General features: G+C 42.6%; 1 protein-coding gene across 9 annotated transcripts in view; it reads right to left on the bottom strand.

Annotated features, from left to right (window-relative positions):
- The window catches only part of ADGRL3 (adhesion G protein-coupled receptor L3), a 488009-nt gene that overhangs the window by 13860 nt on the left and 455284 nt on the right, over nucleotides 1-18865 (bottom strand). For all 9 annotated transcript variants that reach the window (XM_042871027.1, XM_042871034.1, XM_042871026.1 and 6 more), the window contains one exon: nucleotides 16664-16760. In XM_042871027.1, the coding sequence (XP_042726961.1) occupies nucleotides 16664-16760 (97 nt within the window). The remainder of the gene's footprint in view (nucleotides 1-16663; nucleotides 16761-18865) is intronic.

Genomic DNA, 18865 nt, shown 5'->3' with positions numbered 1-18865 from the left:
TACCCTAGTGATACAGTTCAATATCTATGTCTGTTATAAACAATACACTGCTATTTAGCACAATGGGGGTTTTACTGCTTCCATTATAACCATCATTATTCTCCCTTCCTCAGGGATCCTTTATGGGAAATGGGCTCCTTCATTAGAGGGGAGAGGTGAAAGAGCGCTATCCCCCAAAAGAAATGGTAGAGCAGGATGGAGCTGGAAAGCTCCACACCTCAGCTGCTTTTCCATCCCTGTCAAACACCTCAGCCTGGCCTGGGCAGCAGCACCAGGACAGCAGCCTACAAATACTGCCCTGTCCCCACAGCTGGAGCAGACACACACACACTGGTGACAAGAGAATGACCTCAGAGAGGGAGCCTCGGCTGAATACGACTGACTCTACCTGCTCACTTCTCGTGCACAGAACAATGTGTCAAGAGCTCTGAGCTTCCCTACGCCTTTTTCCATTCCTTCTTTCTTTTTACTTTGTAATAGAATATACAAAATGTATTAATGCAAATGGCAAAACATTTCCTCCAACGTCTAAACTCTGCTCTTTGGAGCTGACCTTTGCTCCTCTCTTCAGCTGTCATTTTTTCCTACAAATCAAGGGCGTTTTTGCTTTGTTTGGCATTTTTTTCTTGTGCAACCTCCAGCAGACATACTGGTGTGCTGCTGACCACATTTCTCTCTGCCATTTCAAACAACAGCAGCTTTGGTGTCAAAGGCCATATTAGCTTCACTTACCTTCAAAGGTGTTCCTGCTTCTGAAATGAATGGTTTAACAAGGAAATGTGCAGACAACAGAGAAATGGATACATCTGACAAAACACACACACAAGACCAAAACAATACAAAAGCAAGGGGATTAAAAAAAAAAAAAAATCAAAATCAAAACCACTGTGAATGCTTTGAGTAGAACTGATGAGTGTCTTTTAAAGTGAACTTGATTGCTCATGGAAAAAAGCCTACACAAAATGGAAAAATGCACTGAAATGAAAGAAAAGGGAGGATCGTTTCTGTGCCCAGTTCCAAAAAAACAAAATGTTTGGGGGGGGAAGAGGGGAAGAAGAAAAAAAGAAAGAAATGGGCAAAAATAAGCCACAGAAAATGGAATTCTCACTAGAAAAATTAGAGAGAAACTCCAGCACACCTTGTGCGTTGTACATGCTGACAGAAGGGTTGTTATAGACCGCCGATTCCCCGAGCAATGTATTATAAGGGTTGTTAGTGCCATGAGGACGAAGCAGAGCATTGGTTATAAGATGATTAGCCATGGCTCCTGGAGCAGCCCGATAGGAAGACAGAGAAAAAACAAAAAAGGTCAATCAGGCAAATGTGGCATAAAAAAAAAGGAAAAAGAACATTCAGAATGACAACAGTTGAATTAGTCCTGATTACAAGCAGCCAGCTAATTAGACTTGAGAACTGTAGGCCACTAAAGCAGCACAGATGTTACTGACAATGCACAAATCCAAACTGATGCAAAAGAAAATGGATCAGAAAGCAGATAAGCTACATTTATGGTGGTTCCCCAGTTGCTCGGAGTGTAAGCAAGGCTATGCCCACATGCTTGCTACAAATAAACAAAGAAAGATGGCAGCCTACACAATGGCGGGGAGGTGGGGGGAACTCTCCAAAAAGTGCCAAATGAAGAAGAAAAAACAAAAAAGACTAACATAAAACAGCACATTCAGTTCCCACTGTGGCCTAGGATCTCTCTTACTGGTCCCTTGAAATGTATTTGAAACTGAAATAGTATAATTAAAAAGAAACGACGGAAAATGCAACCTCTTCAAAGGCTCTCAGCACTTATTGGAGAGCTCTGCTCTGGCCACCAGTTTCTTGTATCTAAGAGTATGAGTTTACTGCAGCTCCTGCTCTCAGGGGCTGTCCAGTGCCTCCTGGCAGGCGGGTAATGAGAGCACCTCGGCCTGGCAGGTGTTGCACTTGGGACTGAAAGCAGACCATGTGGACATATGTTTGGAGAGTCCCTGTTTTCCAAGCAAACATCTTTTTGCCTTCCTTCCTGTCATTTCTGAGTACGCAGCCAGCTGTCAGCCTTCCCCTTAGGTTTGCCCCTTGGAGCTGCAGATTCTGGACTTCTGCTTTTCAGGATCATCACAGCTTAGCAGGTGGATGCCAAGACCCACCCTATTTCCCACCACAAGCATCAATCCCTGAAGCAAAGCCTCCCCCCTCCTCTTGTTGACCTGCAGGACCAAAAAACCATTAAACCCTTGTCCTGTTAAATCTCTCCTGGGATCCAGAGAGGCAGCTGACTCAAAAACTCACCCCAAGACAATTCCCACTCTCATTGCTGGAATACTTAAGGGCATAAAGTAATTTTCATTTACTTCCTGGGCTAAAACATTAGAACAAATCCTTCCTACTAAGAAAACAAGTCTTAAATGGGGCAATTCCAAGGCTATCAGCAGGCAAAGAGAAAGGGAAGGAGCACAGAAAACAGACCACCATCTTTTCCCCAGCCCAATCCTCTTCCAGGGCACCAGAACCTCCATCCCAGACCCCCACATCCCAGCTTGGCCCCTAGCTGGAGTGGTAGGGTTAACTGGCTTCACCAACATCTGCTGCCCAAATCCAAACAAGTGATTGGAAAGCAAATTCCTCAACACCAGCCACTCTTTTGGGGTCATCTTTGTCACCTATGGGATGCAGAGTCCACCATCTGCCTCTCTTGGGAGTAAAGAGTAAAGGTGGCCCTGTGGCGTGGTAGAGGCGGGCTTTGCAAGACGCTGATGTTCTGGATGCAAACTCTTCTCTGCAACTAATAACCTGGCTTCCTCCCTTTTTTTTTTTTTTTTTTTTTTTTTATGCCATTGCTGATAATATACAAGCCCCAGGTCAGTTTCTCAGAAGCAAGCTCTGTGAAAGCTCATGCCAACAGAGCATTTCAAGAAAGCAAAATCTGTCCTGCCTCTCCTTTATGTTTCCCCAGCCCTTCCCGTACTGAGGCGAATGGCACTAGCGGGTCACTTGGCCTTTTGAGCACAGAACAAGGTAGAAGGCGGCGCTGTATGAGGGCTGCATGCCAGGGAGGCTCCTGCATGGATACATGCAGCTGCAAAAAATACTGGTTTCTCTCACCTGATGTTTTGGCTATACTGATGTAAAGCAAGATGAACTGTTGTGTTTGGAAATAAGGAAACAAAGCTGTCTCCTGTAAAAAAACATTATATGAACACTTAACTAAGCAACCTTGAATATAACTCATTGTCAAATGAGTCAGTCCTTTTGTTCTGGTGATGCGTTTATCCATTACTATCACATACTGGATGAAGACTGTAGGAACAACTTCTCTTCTTGCACTTGTTTTATACCAGTGTGACTACTAAGGACATTAAAGTAGCCTCCGCTTTTATACCACTTCTAAACAAGCTGGGCCGCAAAAGATTCAAAGAGGGACTCATGTTTATACAAGTAACAGGAAAGTCCAGAGTTAATGGCAGTCACAAATTCCGAAGTGACATAATCCTTCCATTTGAGATTTACCCCAATTTCCAAGTTGGTTGCCATGAGATTTGATATGGAGAAGAAGGCTGTACCTGCCCCAAGCTTTGAACGCTTTTGCTCAAGGTGTCTTTCAATGGCAACTACAGAAAGAAGCATCTCACATGATGTGTTGCTGGCCTGATCTTGTCTAACACATCAGGTTCCCACAACAAAGACAGTGATGCTTTTCCCAGGTTTGTACCCCACCTGTTGCCATGCATGAGCTGATCCCACTGCAGCTTGAGCTTGGAGCAGTGCACGGCAACAGACAAAAAAGGACACATCTATGTCAGTACACAGCACCTGGCTTGCCTACATGCACCACAGGGGCCCTCTGCTGCCCGGTGGGCTCTGAAACAAGCTAAATTCACATCAACCTGGTCCTTCTGGACTGTATGAACTAGATAGTTCCTGGAAACTTTTAAAGCAGATCAGTGATTCTGACTACAAACACTACAAAAAGTGGAAAACTCAGAATAAGTCAGTCATTTTCAATTGCAAATCTGTGTACAAGAGGAGGCTTTGTGTAACAAAACAGCCACCCATTTCTATATGCAGACACGAAACAAAAATACCACATCTTCTGCTTTCCTTTCCCTTTATTTGTGAGGGCGTTAAGATTTTTTAATTTACTGATCTAAATGTCACTTTTGAAGTCAGTTTTGAGTAATTCTCCTGGTGCAAAGCCAAAGTAAATCCACTGATATCTCTTTCTGATACCTTTCAATATTTTGGGCACTGAGCAGCAGGCTCCCATCAGGGTGGGCTGCCCACAGCAAACTTCACTCTTTGTGTGTGTCATGGAAAATACAACCTCTGGCATCTCAAAAAGAAAATTATATATGCCTTGTATTCATTAATCTGGGGTCTTGTTTCTCCTTAGCTGCTTTAAAGCTGCAACATTCCCTGCCTCAAAGGATTGAGGGAGAAAAACTACATTCAGGCTCCAGAGAGCTTGAAGTTAAAGCTTAAGATAAAACAATAATACAACAGCTGAATCCCCATTATTGAGTTTCTCCTTCCCAGGAGGGAGAAAGAAAAAGGTATTGCAAGCCATACATTTAAGTATCATCCTGCCATTTTCATAACACTTTATTATTGCTATAGCAACCACCAGGACTACTGGGAAAAGCAGATTAAGTCTGCAGATGAGGTATGAGCAGAAGAAGCAGGTGGGCTACCCATGAAAATGGCCGTGGTAATAAACAGCTAGTGAAGTCCAACAGAGAAAGCCTGGGATCAAAACACATGCCTTCTGCAAATGCTAAGAGAAGATGCAAATAGGCCTATTTGGCACAACATGTCATAGCCTTCCATGTCATGACACCAATTACTCCCAGCAAATCATGCAGCCCAGCATCATCCTTGCTCTGCAGCAGTTCAGTGCTAACATCCCCTAAACAAATTCCTCCTCTGCCATTTCCTGAAGTACCCAAGCACAGCACACAGTCACCAAGCATGCTTTTCACTTTTTTATTTGCTTAGTTATGCTGGCTGGCTTCAGTTCAGCTGCGCTGCAACACCTTCAGTTCTGCTAGCCAAAGGTACTCTACTGAAAGCAAACTCACCTCATTCCCAAACCCACCTTGTGTTGTGTGCATATGGGCATACCTGCTCTTGGGAGTGGGAAAAAGATGAGGCTTCAAGGCCAAAGGCTCACATGGGAATTTCCTTTTTCACAGGGATGAGAAGTTCACAAACAGAGCCTGCGTTTAACAGCAGGAATTTGGTGCGTGAGCACAACAGAAAGCTGCACCTTGTTAAACAGGTACATTTTAAACACTCAACTAAAAGCAAAGGGCAAAAAGAAATATGACAAGCGTATGCCACCAGACTCTAGGTTGTATCATTCAGGAAAAAAATTCAACTAATTTCTTGTGGGCAGCTGGCTGACAAAGCCATTTAAAGGCATTTAAGCTAACTTGAATCATCTGCGTGGTCTGCTCAACAGAAGGGGAAACATATCCAAGTACTCCACCAGCCTTTCTGAAAATTAATGTCATGCAGCGTGGCCTAAGCAGGCTGCCAATGGCTTGGGCAGCACTGCTTTTTCAGGGTCATCTGCCCACATAGGTAAGGATACCCTCACATGTCTCTTCTGGCTTTGTATCTTTTCAGAGACTTGCCAAAACCAGCTCTTGCCTTGTTACATGCATTTTAGCAGGTTGGAAGCACACTGGGGAAGGGAGGATTTCCCCACTGCTGAGAAGGCATGCCAAGAGTGCAGTTTTGCAGAGAAAGTAGACTAAAGCATTTAATAAATGTAAGCTGGTGAACTAGCGAATCAATCAATTGAACATTTCAAAAATGCCCAGAGAAGCCCAGTATTTTCCAAATGAAATGTTTTTCTTTTTTGTTTCTCAAGACTGGTTTGTATGAAAGCTGACTTTGACTCTCTTATGATGTCATCTTTGCATTAGAGTAAAAACTAAAATAAATAGTTCAGAAAAGGCACATCTGAGTTGTAACAAAATATTTCATTGCCTCTGACCCGGGAGTCCAAAAATGTAATTGTCCTTGTTACTTTTTTGGTTGTTTCCTGAAGGATGTAATGGTGTGCTTCTGGTCAACCTTAATCTTTATGTTTTTTTCCCCATTTGCCGTCCACACAACTCTCGCTGCTCCCATCCCTCAGGATAGAGTAGGGAGCTCTGCCCCTGCCCACTTTGCCTCCTGAAAGCAGCCAACTTATCCTTCTGTCCAAAGACCGCATAAATCAAGACCGCTAGCTTCTCACACTTCGTATATTGGACTTCAGACCACCCTGCAGAGAGAGTATGGCCCAGTCCCCAGAGTTACTGCAGTGCCTTGGCTACCAGTGAGACTAGTTTATCCAGGGCACCAATGATGTGGTTAGAGATGAATCTTTTCCTAAGTGTCCATTTAAAAACAAAGAAACAAATAAAAACACACTGCCTTACTCTAATCATAGTAAGTAACTCACCTCCTTAACTTGAACATTACTGAAATAACCTTGCTGCACAGATCTGTTTGTAAATTCTTGCTAGCTCTGTACATCATTGAACATTAACTTATTCCATTTTACTCCCAGGCCAAGAAAATACATTCAAAGCAGGTTTGCATGAGTCAAAGCTCCAGTCATCTCTGTGACTTTTCTTATCAGCATTCAGTACTGCTCTTTACTGTGTTGCGGACAGATTTTTGAAGTATTTTAAAAAATCCTGGTTTTCTGCATGTTCTCTTGTAAGTTATTCAATTCATATAACTATGAAAAGTGAAATCACACACATTTGCTGAAGGACAACAGCTATCTTCAGCATTCTTCCTCGTTCCCTTCAACAAACGCTCTGACGTTCAGATTTATTGACCTGTGTTCTTATAATAGCCAACAGGATTTAGTTAATAAACTTCAATAAACCTCCCTATTAAATTTCTCTCAAATAGGTTTGTTGTCACTTGCAGCATCTAATCTATTCATTGAGAAGCTATTAATACTGACTGCAGTGAAATGGAATTTCAGCAAATGAGATTGTTAAGCTCTGGGCCATCTTCTGTGAAATGAAACATTCCATGCTTTTATGCAGACACAGGGCAGGGAAAATAGCTCTTTTTCCCTTTTTCCCTCCTTTCTCATGGAATGATTTCAGATGATAAGATTATAATCTGCAGGCCATGTTCAAAACATACTGCTAGTCCACATCAACTTATTAATGTTTGACATGGGACAGAGGCCATCGTTCCACTGATTCCTTCTCAGCTGCTTGAAGCAGAAGCACATTCCCCAGATGGGACATTTCTTTTTACCACTGCTGCTCCTTCAAAGAGTTTATGGTTCTCTACACCTTGACTGCACAAAGTTGCATTATGGCTCTTTATACTTACTGCTCACCAGATGCAACTTCTTAATCAAGACATTTGGAATGCCATGCCTATGGTGGAAACTGGCCTGTACTTGCAAGAGTATAAGCAGTCATGCTTTCTTCCTTCCTCCACAGTCATCATGCTAAGACTGCTCTGCAGCAATACTCTGCTGGATCTAATAGTCCCCAAAGCCTGCTCTGATTTCAGAAATTGCTTTGCCCTTACTTTTCCTCTTTAAATCTGATCCACCTAATGACTGAACTTCCAATTATATGGCTGTCAATCCTAAAATCAAAGCCAGTTCATAATATCTCCCAAAGGAAGAATGCCACGTCACTCACTGAAATCACTGCTACAAATCTCAGCTAACTCTGTCCCAGGCAGCAGAGAGGCAAAATAAACCAGAAGACAATCAGCAATGGGATTCATTTCACACGTAGGCAGAAATACGAGTTAAATTTTCTAAGTTTTGATCCCTGATGCAGAAAATCATATTTTTCCTGGCATATGTAAGGCTGATTGAAAAAAAAAACAATCACAAACCATGAACAACTGAAAAAAGAAGTCGAGGCACTTGCTAGTCCAAAAGGATACTGCATTTTCCTTACAAATAGAAAATATTCATTTGCTTACAGCTACCCGGAATTCATCTCTACTTCATATAAGATTATCAGGATGATTCATTTTGAGGCCAGATGCTGACATTTAGTTAAACCAACAGCCACGTAGTAGGGCTGCAGAGATTTATGTCTTGCAAACAGAAATTCCTCCAGGTTGTCTCAGTGCATGTGGACAACTCCATCCAAATTTGTGATCTGTCTGAGAGAGGGACCCAGGCACTGGTACTCATGGGGTCAGGGAGAATCAGGGGTTGATATATATGCTCTGTAATGGTTGCAAAGAAGGAACATAGAAGCAGGGGACAAAACTGAAGACTTAAAACTAAGGCAGTTTCATCAGAAAAATGCCAGCAGCAGTGAGGTGGTAAAGAAACAGCCACAAACACTGGGCAAAATGGAAATTTTAGAGTCCTGACATAAATTAACCTTCTGAAATTCCTGTGCTATTCCCCTTGTTGTGAGCACTGGCATACACAGTATTTGCAGTACTGGAATGGTAAGTGCTCTTGAGCATCACCATCCCCAGAGAGAGAGCAGAAGCCACAGCACTTGAGAAACTGTGGCTAGGTGAAATGCTAGAACAGAGCCTGCAGGCTTGCTCTGGATTAGTGGAGAGATGCCTCAAGGGACTCTCAACCTGCTTCTTGCCCTTTGACTTCCAGACTTCCACCAAACATCCAAGGGACACATAAGCACCTCAGAAAAACACTACTCTGCTCTCAAGAGGCAGCCTCAACTGAAAAGAAACAGAAATGGAGCTGCTAATCATACCGCCGAGGCCGAAGGAGAGAGGGTTCACATTCTTGTTGCTGTTTGTGGCTAAATCGGCTGCCTCCAGGCTCCAGGACTGCTGCCTGAATCCCCTGCAACAAAGCCTAACCTTCCCAAGGCTGGGAGCTTTGCTAGTCGCTAGGAAGGGAAATGCTCAAAAATAGTCTGCTGGAGTCCCTTGGGCTGGTACAGCAGAACACACCTGCTGGCTCAGCAGTGGTGAGCAAGGCCAGTATCAAGCACAGACTGCAGAAATGCTAGGCGCTGGGGGAAAAGTGCCATGCCTTTGGTTTAAAGCAGTGATGATGATAAAGTGAGATTTGCACATTGGCAGATGATGGTCTCCAAGTGGCCACTGAGGCTGCAGCTTCTACCGGAGTCATCACAGGCTCAGCTTTGAAAAGTCCTCTACATTTCCCTCCAGAAGACCCTGCCAACCACTAAATATGTAGTGCAAAAAAAGAAAACAAATGGAAAGAAAGCAGTATTTATTCTCTAATACCTTTAAGCCTGAACAAGAGTCACCGGTATTGCTCAGAGCAAGCAAGAGCTGTTTAGCCAGACTGTGACATATCAGTGGATGGCGCCCTTTGAATATCCGATTGAGATGAGTAGAGGCATTCCTACCTCTCCCAGAGTTTAAGTGCTTGCTATTTGTTTTATACTCAATATAAATTCAACAGAAATCTGTCTGTCGTGCCAGTCACACAAATCCATCAAGGAGAGAACGAGCATCTTGAGATAGACTGACACATGACAACAAGAACCATCCTGCAATCCAAATTTCTACCCACCCTCTGCTTTCCCTAGGCACTGACAGCAAAGGGTCAGCTTTGCAAATGTGCTCAGATGAGCAAGTCATTCTTTAAAGTGTATGGAGAAATTTATCTTTATTTAAGCTCCTGAACAGGGGCTGACACAGCTCTGAAGCCAGAACTAGAAAAATGCTGAACTGGGTTAAGCCATTCCTGAGCAGTTTGTGTTGATTTTCCATTTTGCTCTTTCTTTCCCTCTGCTGGTCTCTCCTTTTAACCACACCATAAGTCAGACTGTTTTCACTGCTGTATTTCCAAATTATGTCCTAGCTACTACACGCCAATCCTACGCAGACAGCTAAACAGAAACATCTTCATCTCACCATACAGAAGGGGAAAATCTGGGGACAGTAACCCAAACTAGTTTCACTTCAGTGCCCCAGTGCAAACCTGCAGCTACCACCTTTTGGAGTGACAGACTCTGACCAAGGCAGAATGTCACCTTCTAATGTGTTTTAAAAGGAAAAGCTTCCTAAAAATGCAGGCTGATATGGCCACCTGAAGATAATTTAAAACTTCCCCCCTCTAAAACACACACAGTCATCCCTGCTGAGTTAACAGTGCAGATATGGTTTCAGCATGGAAATCACAGCTTAATTATATTTTTGAGTGGGTGGTAGGAATTTGATGGGAGATTTCATTTAGGAAACAATCACGTCTTGGGTTAGAAATCAGGATATTAATGTTCTTCATTTTAATTTTCCTCTCTGACTCAGATTCCCACTGTTTGAATTTGAGCTCAATTTGTTCTGTTCATTATGAAGAAATCCACATGAATTTGACATTAAACTGATTATCTCTGAAAACAGTAGCAATAATTTCCCTTTTTCCTGTGTATGTTTCAGATTATGTCTTTGTGGTTGATATAAAAACGCAGGGGAGAAATAATAAAGCAAAGAGAAATCAAGTACTCATGCTGGAGCACTACTTACAATCTGAAACACACAATGACACTTAGGCATTTGGGAGGAAAAGGCAAGGGACGGGGACAAAAGAATACCCTAATTTCCATTTCCCATTTCAGAGCATTTGCGTGGGAAAAAGAGGAGTGAGTATGGCTTTCCTAGCCAGGAAAAATAACAAGTGCACTAATATTGGGGATCCTGGAGCTTCACAATGACTTTTTCATGTATGTTTTTCTTTTTTTTTTCTGGCCTTCATACACCCATCCAGCACCTAAGGTTTAGTAGAGGCTGCAAGTGTGCATCCACTCTAATAAACAGACTCCTAAGGCCAAAAGGAATAATTAAATATTTAAGACTTGCCACCTTGCAGCAGGAGTTGCCAGAGGTCCTGGATTCCAATCTTGCACCAGCTTATGGGATCTTGATGGCACTGACTCAACTTAGTGGCCTCCGTAAGTCTCACGTGTGTTCCATATCCCCTGCTCGGCACTGGACTACCAGTCCTTTCCTTCTGTCTATCTCCTACAATTTTGGACGGTGGTTGTAGCCCAGCTTCCAGCCTTGTCTTTACGCCCATCCCCTGCTGCTCTGTGCTAGCCCCTGGACTTGGTTCATCCTCCCACCTTCTTGAGGGCTGTGGACAGACCCTGTTACCAGCATCCATTTCTGCCTAATGGGTTCAGGCTTTAGTGGACAGTGCCCTATGCCTTTTAGTTGGGTTCCTCTTGTCTCCCAGCTCTTCTCACTCATGCAGCAACTCTGTTCCATCTGCTTGCAGAGCTGCATTTCCCTGATGTTCCTGCAATCAGGGAAAATCGGAGCAACGTAGGCCACCAATACAGCTCTCCTGGAGACCTCTGTGGATGGGGTTAGCAGGGGCTGTGAGCACTGCCTTCAGGATGAGAGAGCATAGAGCCAAAAGACAAGGGGTGCACATACTCATGTTTCTACAGGAAGATTGGGATTGGAGCATTAAGCTTTATTTTAAACTATTAAACCTGCTCCTTAGGTGCAACTTGCTCTCTAGTTTGAAAGCCAAGATTGAGGGCATTACAGTGAATGCAGAGCATTACAGTGGGGCCCCGCACAACAATAGTTTCTATTTACAAAGAAATGTGGTGGCTCTGTCTCTACTCCATTTATTTTCCCAGAGGGAAAAGCCACCAAGATATTCTAAGTGCTTGCCACCAGTGAAGATACAGTTCCTCTTATCTGCTAACTTCAATGGATACATGCGGCTCCAACAGTACGTTTTCCTGTATGAAAACACTACCTCATACCATCGACAACGCTTTCCTTTTTCTCTGCTGTTCTCAAGCCTCACCTAAACAAGAAACACTCCTTCCTTTAACAGATAACTCATTTTTCCTCTAGAAGAAAATATCAAATCTCCAACTTGAAAACCTGAAGGGTAACAAAGTACCATAGGGTTCATGATGGTTTTTTTCTCTCTCAGCTGTCTCGTATCCAGAGAGAGACAGTAATTATTGTTTTACCTCTCACCTAAGACATAGATAAAAACAGGCTGGAGTTGCATTGCTGTTTTGCACTACAACTGCTTGTTTGCAAGGCTGTCTGAACTACTTGAATGCTTTTTGACAGTAATGCTCCCCAGGTGCAAACAGACCTGTTTCTCATGCTTAGAAGGAGGCCACTTAGATGTCCCCAGAGCTTGGGTCTATGCCATACCAGCAGTGTTCAAACAGTGTATTTGCAGTGGTCCCTTGCAATCTGTTCCTCTTTCCATCAGCACAGTGCTGAGTGACATTCCCTTTCCACCTGCGTGGACTGCACAGGTACATGACTAGATTTCAGAAGTACAAGTGTAACAGAACTGAAACAACAGTAATGACATTAATTGCTTTTAATCTCTGCTCTTTTTAGCAACTGTCTTTATCCCAACCACCTAAGAATCTCCTGTTACAACCAAGCAATTATCTACTGTCTTCTCCTGATGAACTTGTTGCTTTCTCTACCTTCTACTTTTCAGCCTTCAAGGAAACAATTCCACCCTACAGGCATCTCAATGTAGCTTTTTGGTCCAGTTTTTCAGCATTTTGTCTGAGTGTCTGAATCAAGACCTCCTAAACCTCCCAAATGCTGTTTAGGCAAAGGAAGATATTTTTTTTTCCATTCACAAAGTCATCAGCTTGGTTCAGGTTTTACCTCACTCACCTTTTGTAGCTCACTCCGAAACAGCTTGCAGTTATAAGTTCAACAATACTACTATGCTCAACCCTTGCACTGTTTCTGACTTGGGCAGGCTGTCACCCAGATGTTCAGCAAACCACATCTGGGTTGCTAATTCAATACTTCTCTATAGCTCCAGCATTACTTTGCCATGTGGTACTTGTCTGAGCTGAGTACAGCTCTACAGACTTGGCTCAGGTGTAGCAAAGTTTAAATAACTCTGCATCAGACTTAGACTTGGGAGACCGATGTCAGCTGGAAGCCATGGCATTCATACCACAGCTGCATCAATTCCTAGTCAGGCAAAGAGGATAATAGAACACAGACTTGGGGACTTTGCAAACACACTATTCCACAGTGAATTACAGTCTAGTCATGCCTAACGTAAATAAAGGCCAGTCCATGCTGTGTCACACATGAGACATAGCAGAAGAGAAATGCAGAGGAAAGCAGACAACACTGAAAGGATCACAAGCACAGGGAGATGAAGAAACTCCCAAAGTAATGTCTGCATTTTTTATCCTGCAGAGACTGGAGTCACAGACAAGCTGGAGAACCACTGAGATGAAGACATTGACGCAGTAAGCCCATCCCAAATTTTCAGTGCTGAGAGAAGCACAAGATGGATGTAAAATAGATGGAAGGAATACTCAGCCAGATCCATGGTGGGAAAAATGGCAAAGTTGCAGAGTTGGAGTGTGAGGACCAGGAAACCCCCTACATCTTGAAACAGAGTAATTGTCTACAGGGCAGACTAGCATGTTCTTCTTCTGACAGCAGAAGTGGTAGACTGATATAACCCCAAACACACAAAGCCATGATGAGCAGAAAGGGGGAATGGAACCTAAAACAGTTTGGACTAGTCTGTAACTGGAAGTTGCATTCAGTAGATACTTGAAATGATCGTGTATGTCTTGACAGTCAAGAGGAAGTATTGGTTTCATTACAGAATGTGTTACATCAGTTGAGTTCGGGAATGTGCTGGAAATTCCCAGTAGGATGAATGAGAATAATATCATGCAAAACAATATCACGGCACACGGCATTTGCAGGGGAAGAGGGTAGCAGACGAAAGAGGTGCTGGAGCTGAAAAAAAGCTGCAAGGAATGTGACATCTGCTAAATCAGATAAAGATACTGCTATGTGTCTAAAGGAAGGACGTGCCGTACAAGCACAGTATTCCAGACTGACACCCATGATGTTCATGGAAGAAGGAGGCATATGAAGTGGGACAGCAAATGCTAATCATAATACAGGAAAAAGGACAGCAAGGGCAGACTTATCTGGGACATCAACAAGCAGTACGGGTTGTTAGTATTGTGAGTGTGACCAGGGAAAAAAGGCTTAGATGAAAAAGTACCCCAGTTAGAGGATGTGCCACTGCTGTCTGCTTTCACAACAGGAGCATGAAAAGTCAGCACCAGCCTAGGAAATGGAGGAGTGAGGCAGGCCAGGAGTTGGAGGACAGGATGATTCTGGGGAGAAAGGACCATTTTCTCTCTGCTTTAGAAACTGGACTGTTGACTGAAGGTTCTGGGAAAAATAGCTGTGCACAAAGAATGTATAATTTGGGATAATACAGTTTCATGTAGAAGGTATCTAGGCTGGGAGGGCTGGAGAGAGACTTCTGAAAGGGTATACAAGCCTGCTTTATCAACCTCAGGCCAGGAAAGATACCAACCATATAATTCAAGACTTGTACTTGATTCCTCTGAGGTTTAATTGCACACTTGTAAATAAAACATTAATGAAATGTCTCCTTTAAAGCTTGATATATATTAAAATATTAAGAGGAAGACAAGAACTGTGAAAACCACATTGCCCTACTGGTCTGTTCAGGCTTCAGCTCTCTTGAGGGAGAGACTGAAGAAACAATTTATACTTTATGCAAAGCCCTAGGACCATGAACACTTCTTTCCAGGCAGAATAAAAAGGATAAAGTGTGAAATATCTGGGGCACGCTGCAGCAGGATTTCTGTTGATGTCAGGTGTATTTTCCTAGCATAACTGACCACCTGCTGCTTCAGAGACGCTGACTCCCAAATAAATGTTTTAACCTCCATTTTGCAGATCTACCAAAAAAACCCAAACCAACCCAGCAAACAAAAACAATAAATTGCATGCCTGCTTGTGTGAAAAAGAGGAAGGGTGCCCCAGTGTAATTGCACAACTTATTCAGGATGCTTAAGCATCCCACCACAAAGCATCCCTTTGAAGACAGTTACCAGGCTATTTCTGCAGTCTGAGGAGATATGCAGGCCCTTTGGATGATTCATCTCATGTGATGGCACACAACAGAAATAGCTGGATGAAATCCACTTTGAAAATGCCTCCCCCAGCAGTTCATTTCCCGACCGACCTTTAAATAACAGGTACATCTACCAGTGGGCTCTTGCCACACAGGGATGGAGACTACCCACTTAAAACCTCTTCACAGCTTTCCCAATTTACAGCCATACTCCCATCTTTGCACAAAAAGAGCCAAAACTGAAAAAGGAGACACCTTTTTTCTGCCAACAAGCCCAAGATGCTGTTTGCTAACGCATTTCCCTTTGTAGCCTCAGCTGCACTGGAGAACAAGGAAAATTCTGTGCTAACTAAAGGAGTGAACAGTTCATGCATAACACATTCTGGACTGCTGCTGAGATGGATGGCAGAGGGAAATGGTGGTTCTCTCTGTAACCTTTGTACAACTGATCCCCCACTAAATTAGCCCCAGAGAAGCCTGCTTGTAGCAAAGATGGAGAGAGACCCAAGGGCAATGCACACAGTTAAATCAATATGAACAGAGGCATTTGCAGTAATGGTATCTTATGGCTATCTTTACCAACAAATCTCCAGTGCAAAATGAAACTACACTAGCAAAACACCTTTGTAGTGGGTCGAGAGATGAAAGTACACCTCCATGTTAACTATGCTGCCTTCCCCTTTGCACTGATTTGGGAATACATATGTAATGTTAAGAAAAATTAATCATATACACTTAGCACCCCTGCACTCTGCAGTCAACACTACTAACAGCACAGTCAAAATTCTCAAAGCCTATCCTTACACTGTTACACAGGCAAAACTCATCCTAAAATCAGTGGGAAAAATGGGTGAATAAAGACTGGAAAAGAACCAAAGTCCCAATTCAACTCTCAGCTGATCTGTTCAGTGTGACCATCAGCAATGGAAACACTTTCCATTTTCACCATCATGATTACAGTTGGGCTCAATAATCCAAATTTTGCCTCTTCTTAATTCCAGCATAAACTGGGTAGAGATGCAAAACAGAATTTAGCATCTAATTTCTCAAGGTTAAGCCATAAGGTAATCGTAGCAAACTGGAAACAAATCAGTCTCTGAGGTTTTTTTCCCTCCTCTTACTGCCATTTTCCCATAACTGACTGAAAGGACTTTTTTTTTAACAAAAGTTCTTATTTCCTCTAGTGCCAGGCACCACATTGTGTTTGGCATGCCTCTATTTCTGTACGTCTCTGATAGCCTTTCCTCCACAGATGCCTATATAAAGTTCACATTAGTCAGTTCTTCAAACTAGGTATGAACATCAATGCAGACGATTTTGTTCCAAGCACACAGCTTTTCTTACGTATGTGCTCTGCTGTTCATTTTTGCTTCCACAGAATTGCTACGTACCCAGAGCAATCACAATGTCTGCGATGCTTAACACAGGCAGTATGCTCTCATAACGGCACATTTTCACTGTCAGCAATGAGGCCTGACACCACAGCAGCTTATGGCAGTTTGCTGGGGGAACATGGAGGTTTCTTTTTGACGACGGGGTTGTTTGTTTTTCCTAATTCCTTTCCAGAAATGACACTCCTTGAAAATGCATGTGTAAAAATAAATGAAGAAAAGAAAACAGGAAACAACCAGCACAAAACCTCCTCACAGTAAATACCGTAACATTTCTTGTGTAAATGATTAGGGTCTCGCACCATCTGAAGTGAGGAGAAAAAGGGGCAATATATTTGACTCATTACATCCATTACAAGAGTTAGAGATACAAAAAAGAAAAAAAAAAAAAGGTTATAGTTACCTCTGTTGAGTGAAGCTGAACTGTTTATATCTCCAGTAATAAAGGAAGACTCGGACTGCTTTCGAACTGTGTCATTCCACATCCTACGAATCCGGCTCTGAAGAGGGATTGAACCACAGCAGGTAATGAATTTTTAGCAGCCGCAGATAGGTTTCTTTCTGCCTCACTAGAGATGGGCTATTGGGGTGCCTAGCTCAGGATGAGACTTGTTTCTATCCAGCTGTAAGCAAGCGGTTGCTGTTTGGTTATAACCATCTTGTGCATACCAAACACTGCCTGCCTAACTTCATAACACAAACGCCTCTCTCAAATAAGAAGTGCATAATAGGATTGCTCACTTTGCTTACCTCTTAATTAAAAAAAAGCAATAGAAATCACTTGTGAGAGGAACCCAAACCCATGCAAGCTCAAGATTTACCAATATTGCACCAAATAACTGAAAAATAACTTACACACAGAAGCATGCACATTTCCCATATTACCTAGGATAGTCTGTGTCAATTTTCTGCAAAGCATTGAACAGTTGCTTTGTTTCTTGGTGTCCCTGAATGCGTGAAAGTTTTTGTAGCTACTATCCATATTGGGGAATGTAGGCAAAAAAACAAAAAACAAAAACAAAAAAAACCCACAGCAAATGAGTAATTTCTATTTTTCCCTACTGAAAAATCCGTAATGATTTTGCTATCAGTGTTATAGCTTCTGCTGGTGGGGAAACAATGTCCCAAACATGTTGGTCTTCTGTTTTGCTTCTCAGACATGAAGTAGAGCATTTACTTTTGTGGCTTTTACACCACTGCCTTGCTCTTTCCCCACTAGACCTTTCAAAAAAATCAAAAGGTCAGCTGTGCACATCTTGTGAACATCCTGCTGCAGACCCACGCCTCATCTCACACAGTATGTTGAATGTATTCCACAGCTACATGAAAGGACTGCTAGGCCATCTTGGAGATCCAGAATGCTGTTTGCCACTGTGGCAGACTATGTTTCTCCTAGTCAGTGAAAAGCCAGTGCTCCCCATAGCGGGGTCTTAGCCATGTGAGATCTTCCAGGGCTCACTTGGTCACAGCTTCTTCTCCAGTGATTAACCACGTACTAATGGCATCTCCTAAGCATGCATTAGTCCTCTAGAAATTGAACCAGAACGTAACATGCAGCCCATGGACTTTTATAGCGGTTCTTTTTCACCTGGGCATTTAATCTATTGCATTCCTCTGACACGATCCATATGGATTAACTATTCTGTACCCTAAGTGCTTTTCAGAGGAAAAAACAAAAGTGATCTAATGAGTTGTGCTCCTCTTGGACTTTTCATAAATCAGGAGCCAGATATATTCTACAGCGCAGATCTCCATCTACTCTCTTTCTCCCACAAGAGGTTTCTCCTGCCTCTGATAGGGCTCAAACACTTCCACTCTTTCCAAGAACAAGCTTGTAACAGAAAATAACCAACCACAGTACCTCAAGCACTCCCTGTGACAAGGGGACTGCCCTCAGGAGTCAGTGCAGTGCTGAGGCTGCCAAGGAGGAGGCCCACATAAATGTTACTGGATACAGTATCTTTGTATGCTATTGATTACTGTGGGATTTGATGGCCTACTGGGGAGAAGCTCCATATTCTATTGCTGTTATTTAACCTGTATTACATCCACACCTAAGTAAATGCCAAAGTGGAGTTCTTGGATGACATTTTGGAAGCCATTCAAAATAAATAACAATTTGCTCCAAGACATAAATCACAAACTGTGTTTTCCTGGGAGGTTGTAAACTGGTATTCGCTGCATGTGTTTCATAGTTTAATAGCTGAACTGTCACATATAATTACTTCCATTAGTAATACTGAATAAATTTGTATTTGGTTTCTATTGATTAAGAAGTAAGCTTCTTCATTCTCCATCCTTCCATAAATCTGTTCCTGTACATACAAGTTAGCTTGAAAATGACTAAAAGTACAAGCTACACAACATATGAAACTTAGGTGACCAAAACATAAAAAATCCTGTGACTAAATGAGATAATATGGCCCCAGTGGGTTACTTTAAGAGATAAGCTGAGGAAAATCAAGTGAGATAATGGAACTGATCAAACCACTGAATGTCAGAAACTAGGCCTTTTCACTATGAAGGCTATTGCAGCACTCTTGTAGTCTTTCTTTCTCTCTTTCTTTCTTTCTCTCTTTCTCTCTTTCTTTCTTTCTTTCTTTCT

The sequence above is a fragment of the Lagopus leucura genome, unplaced genomic scaffold, assembly GCF_019238085.1.
Source record: "Lagopus leucura isolate 7727_CA_CO unplaced genomic scaffold, USGS_WTPT01 Super-Scaffold_100004, whole genome shotgun sequence".
NCBI classification, from domain to species: Eukaryota; Metazoa; Chordata; class Aves; order Galliformes; family Phasianidae; genus Lagopus; species Lagopus leucura.
Note: the sequence above shows the minus strand (reverse complement) of the source record. Positions and strands in the feature narration are given on the sequence as shown.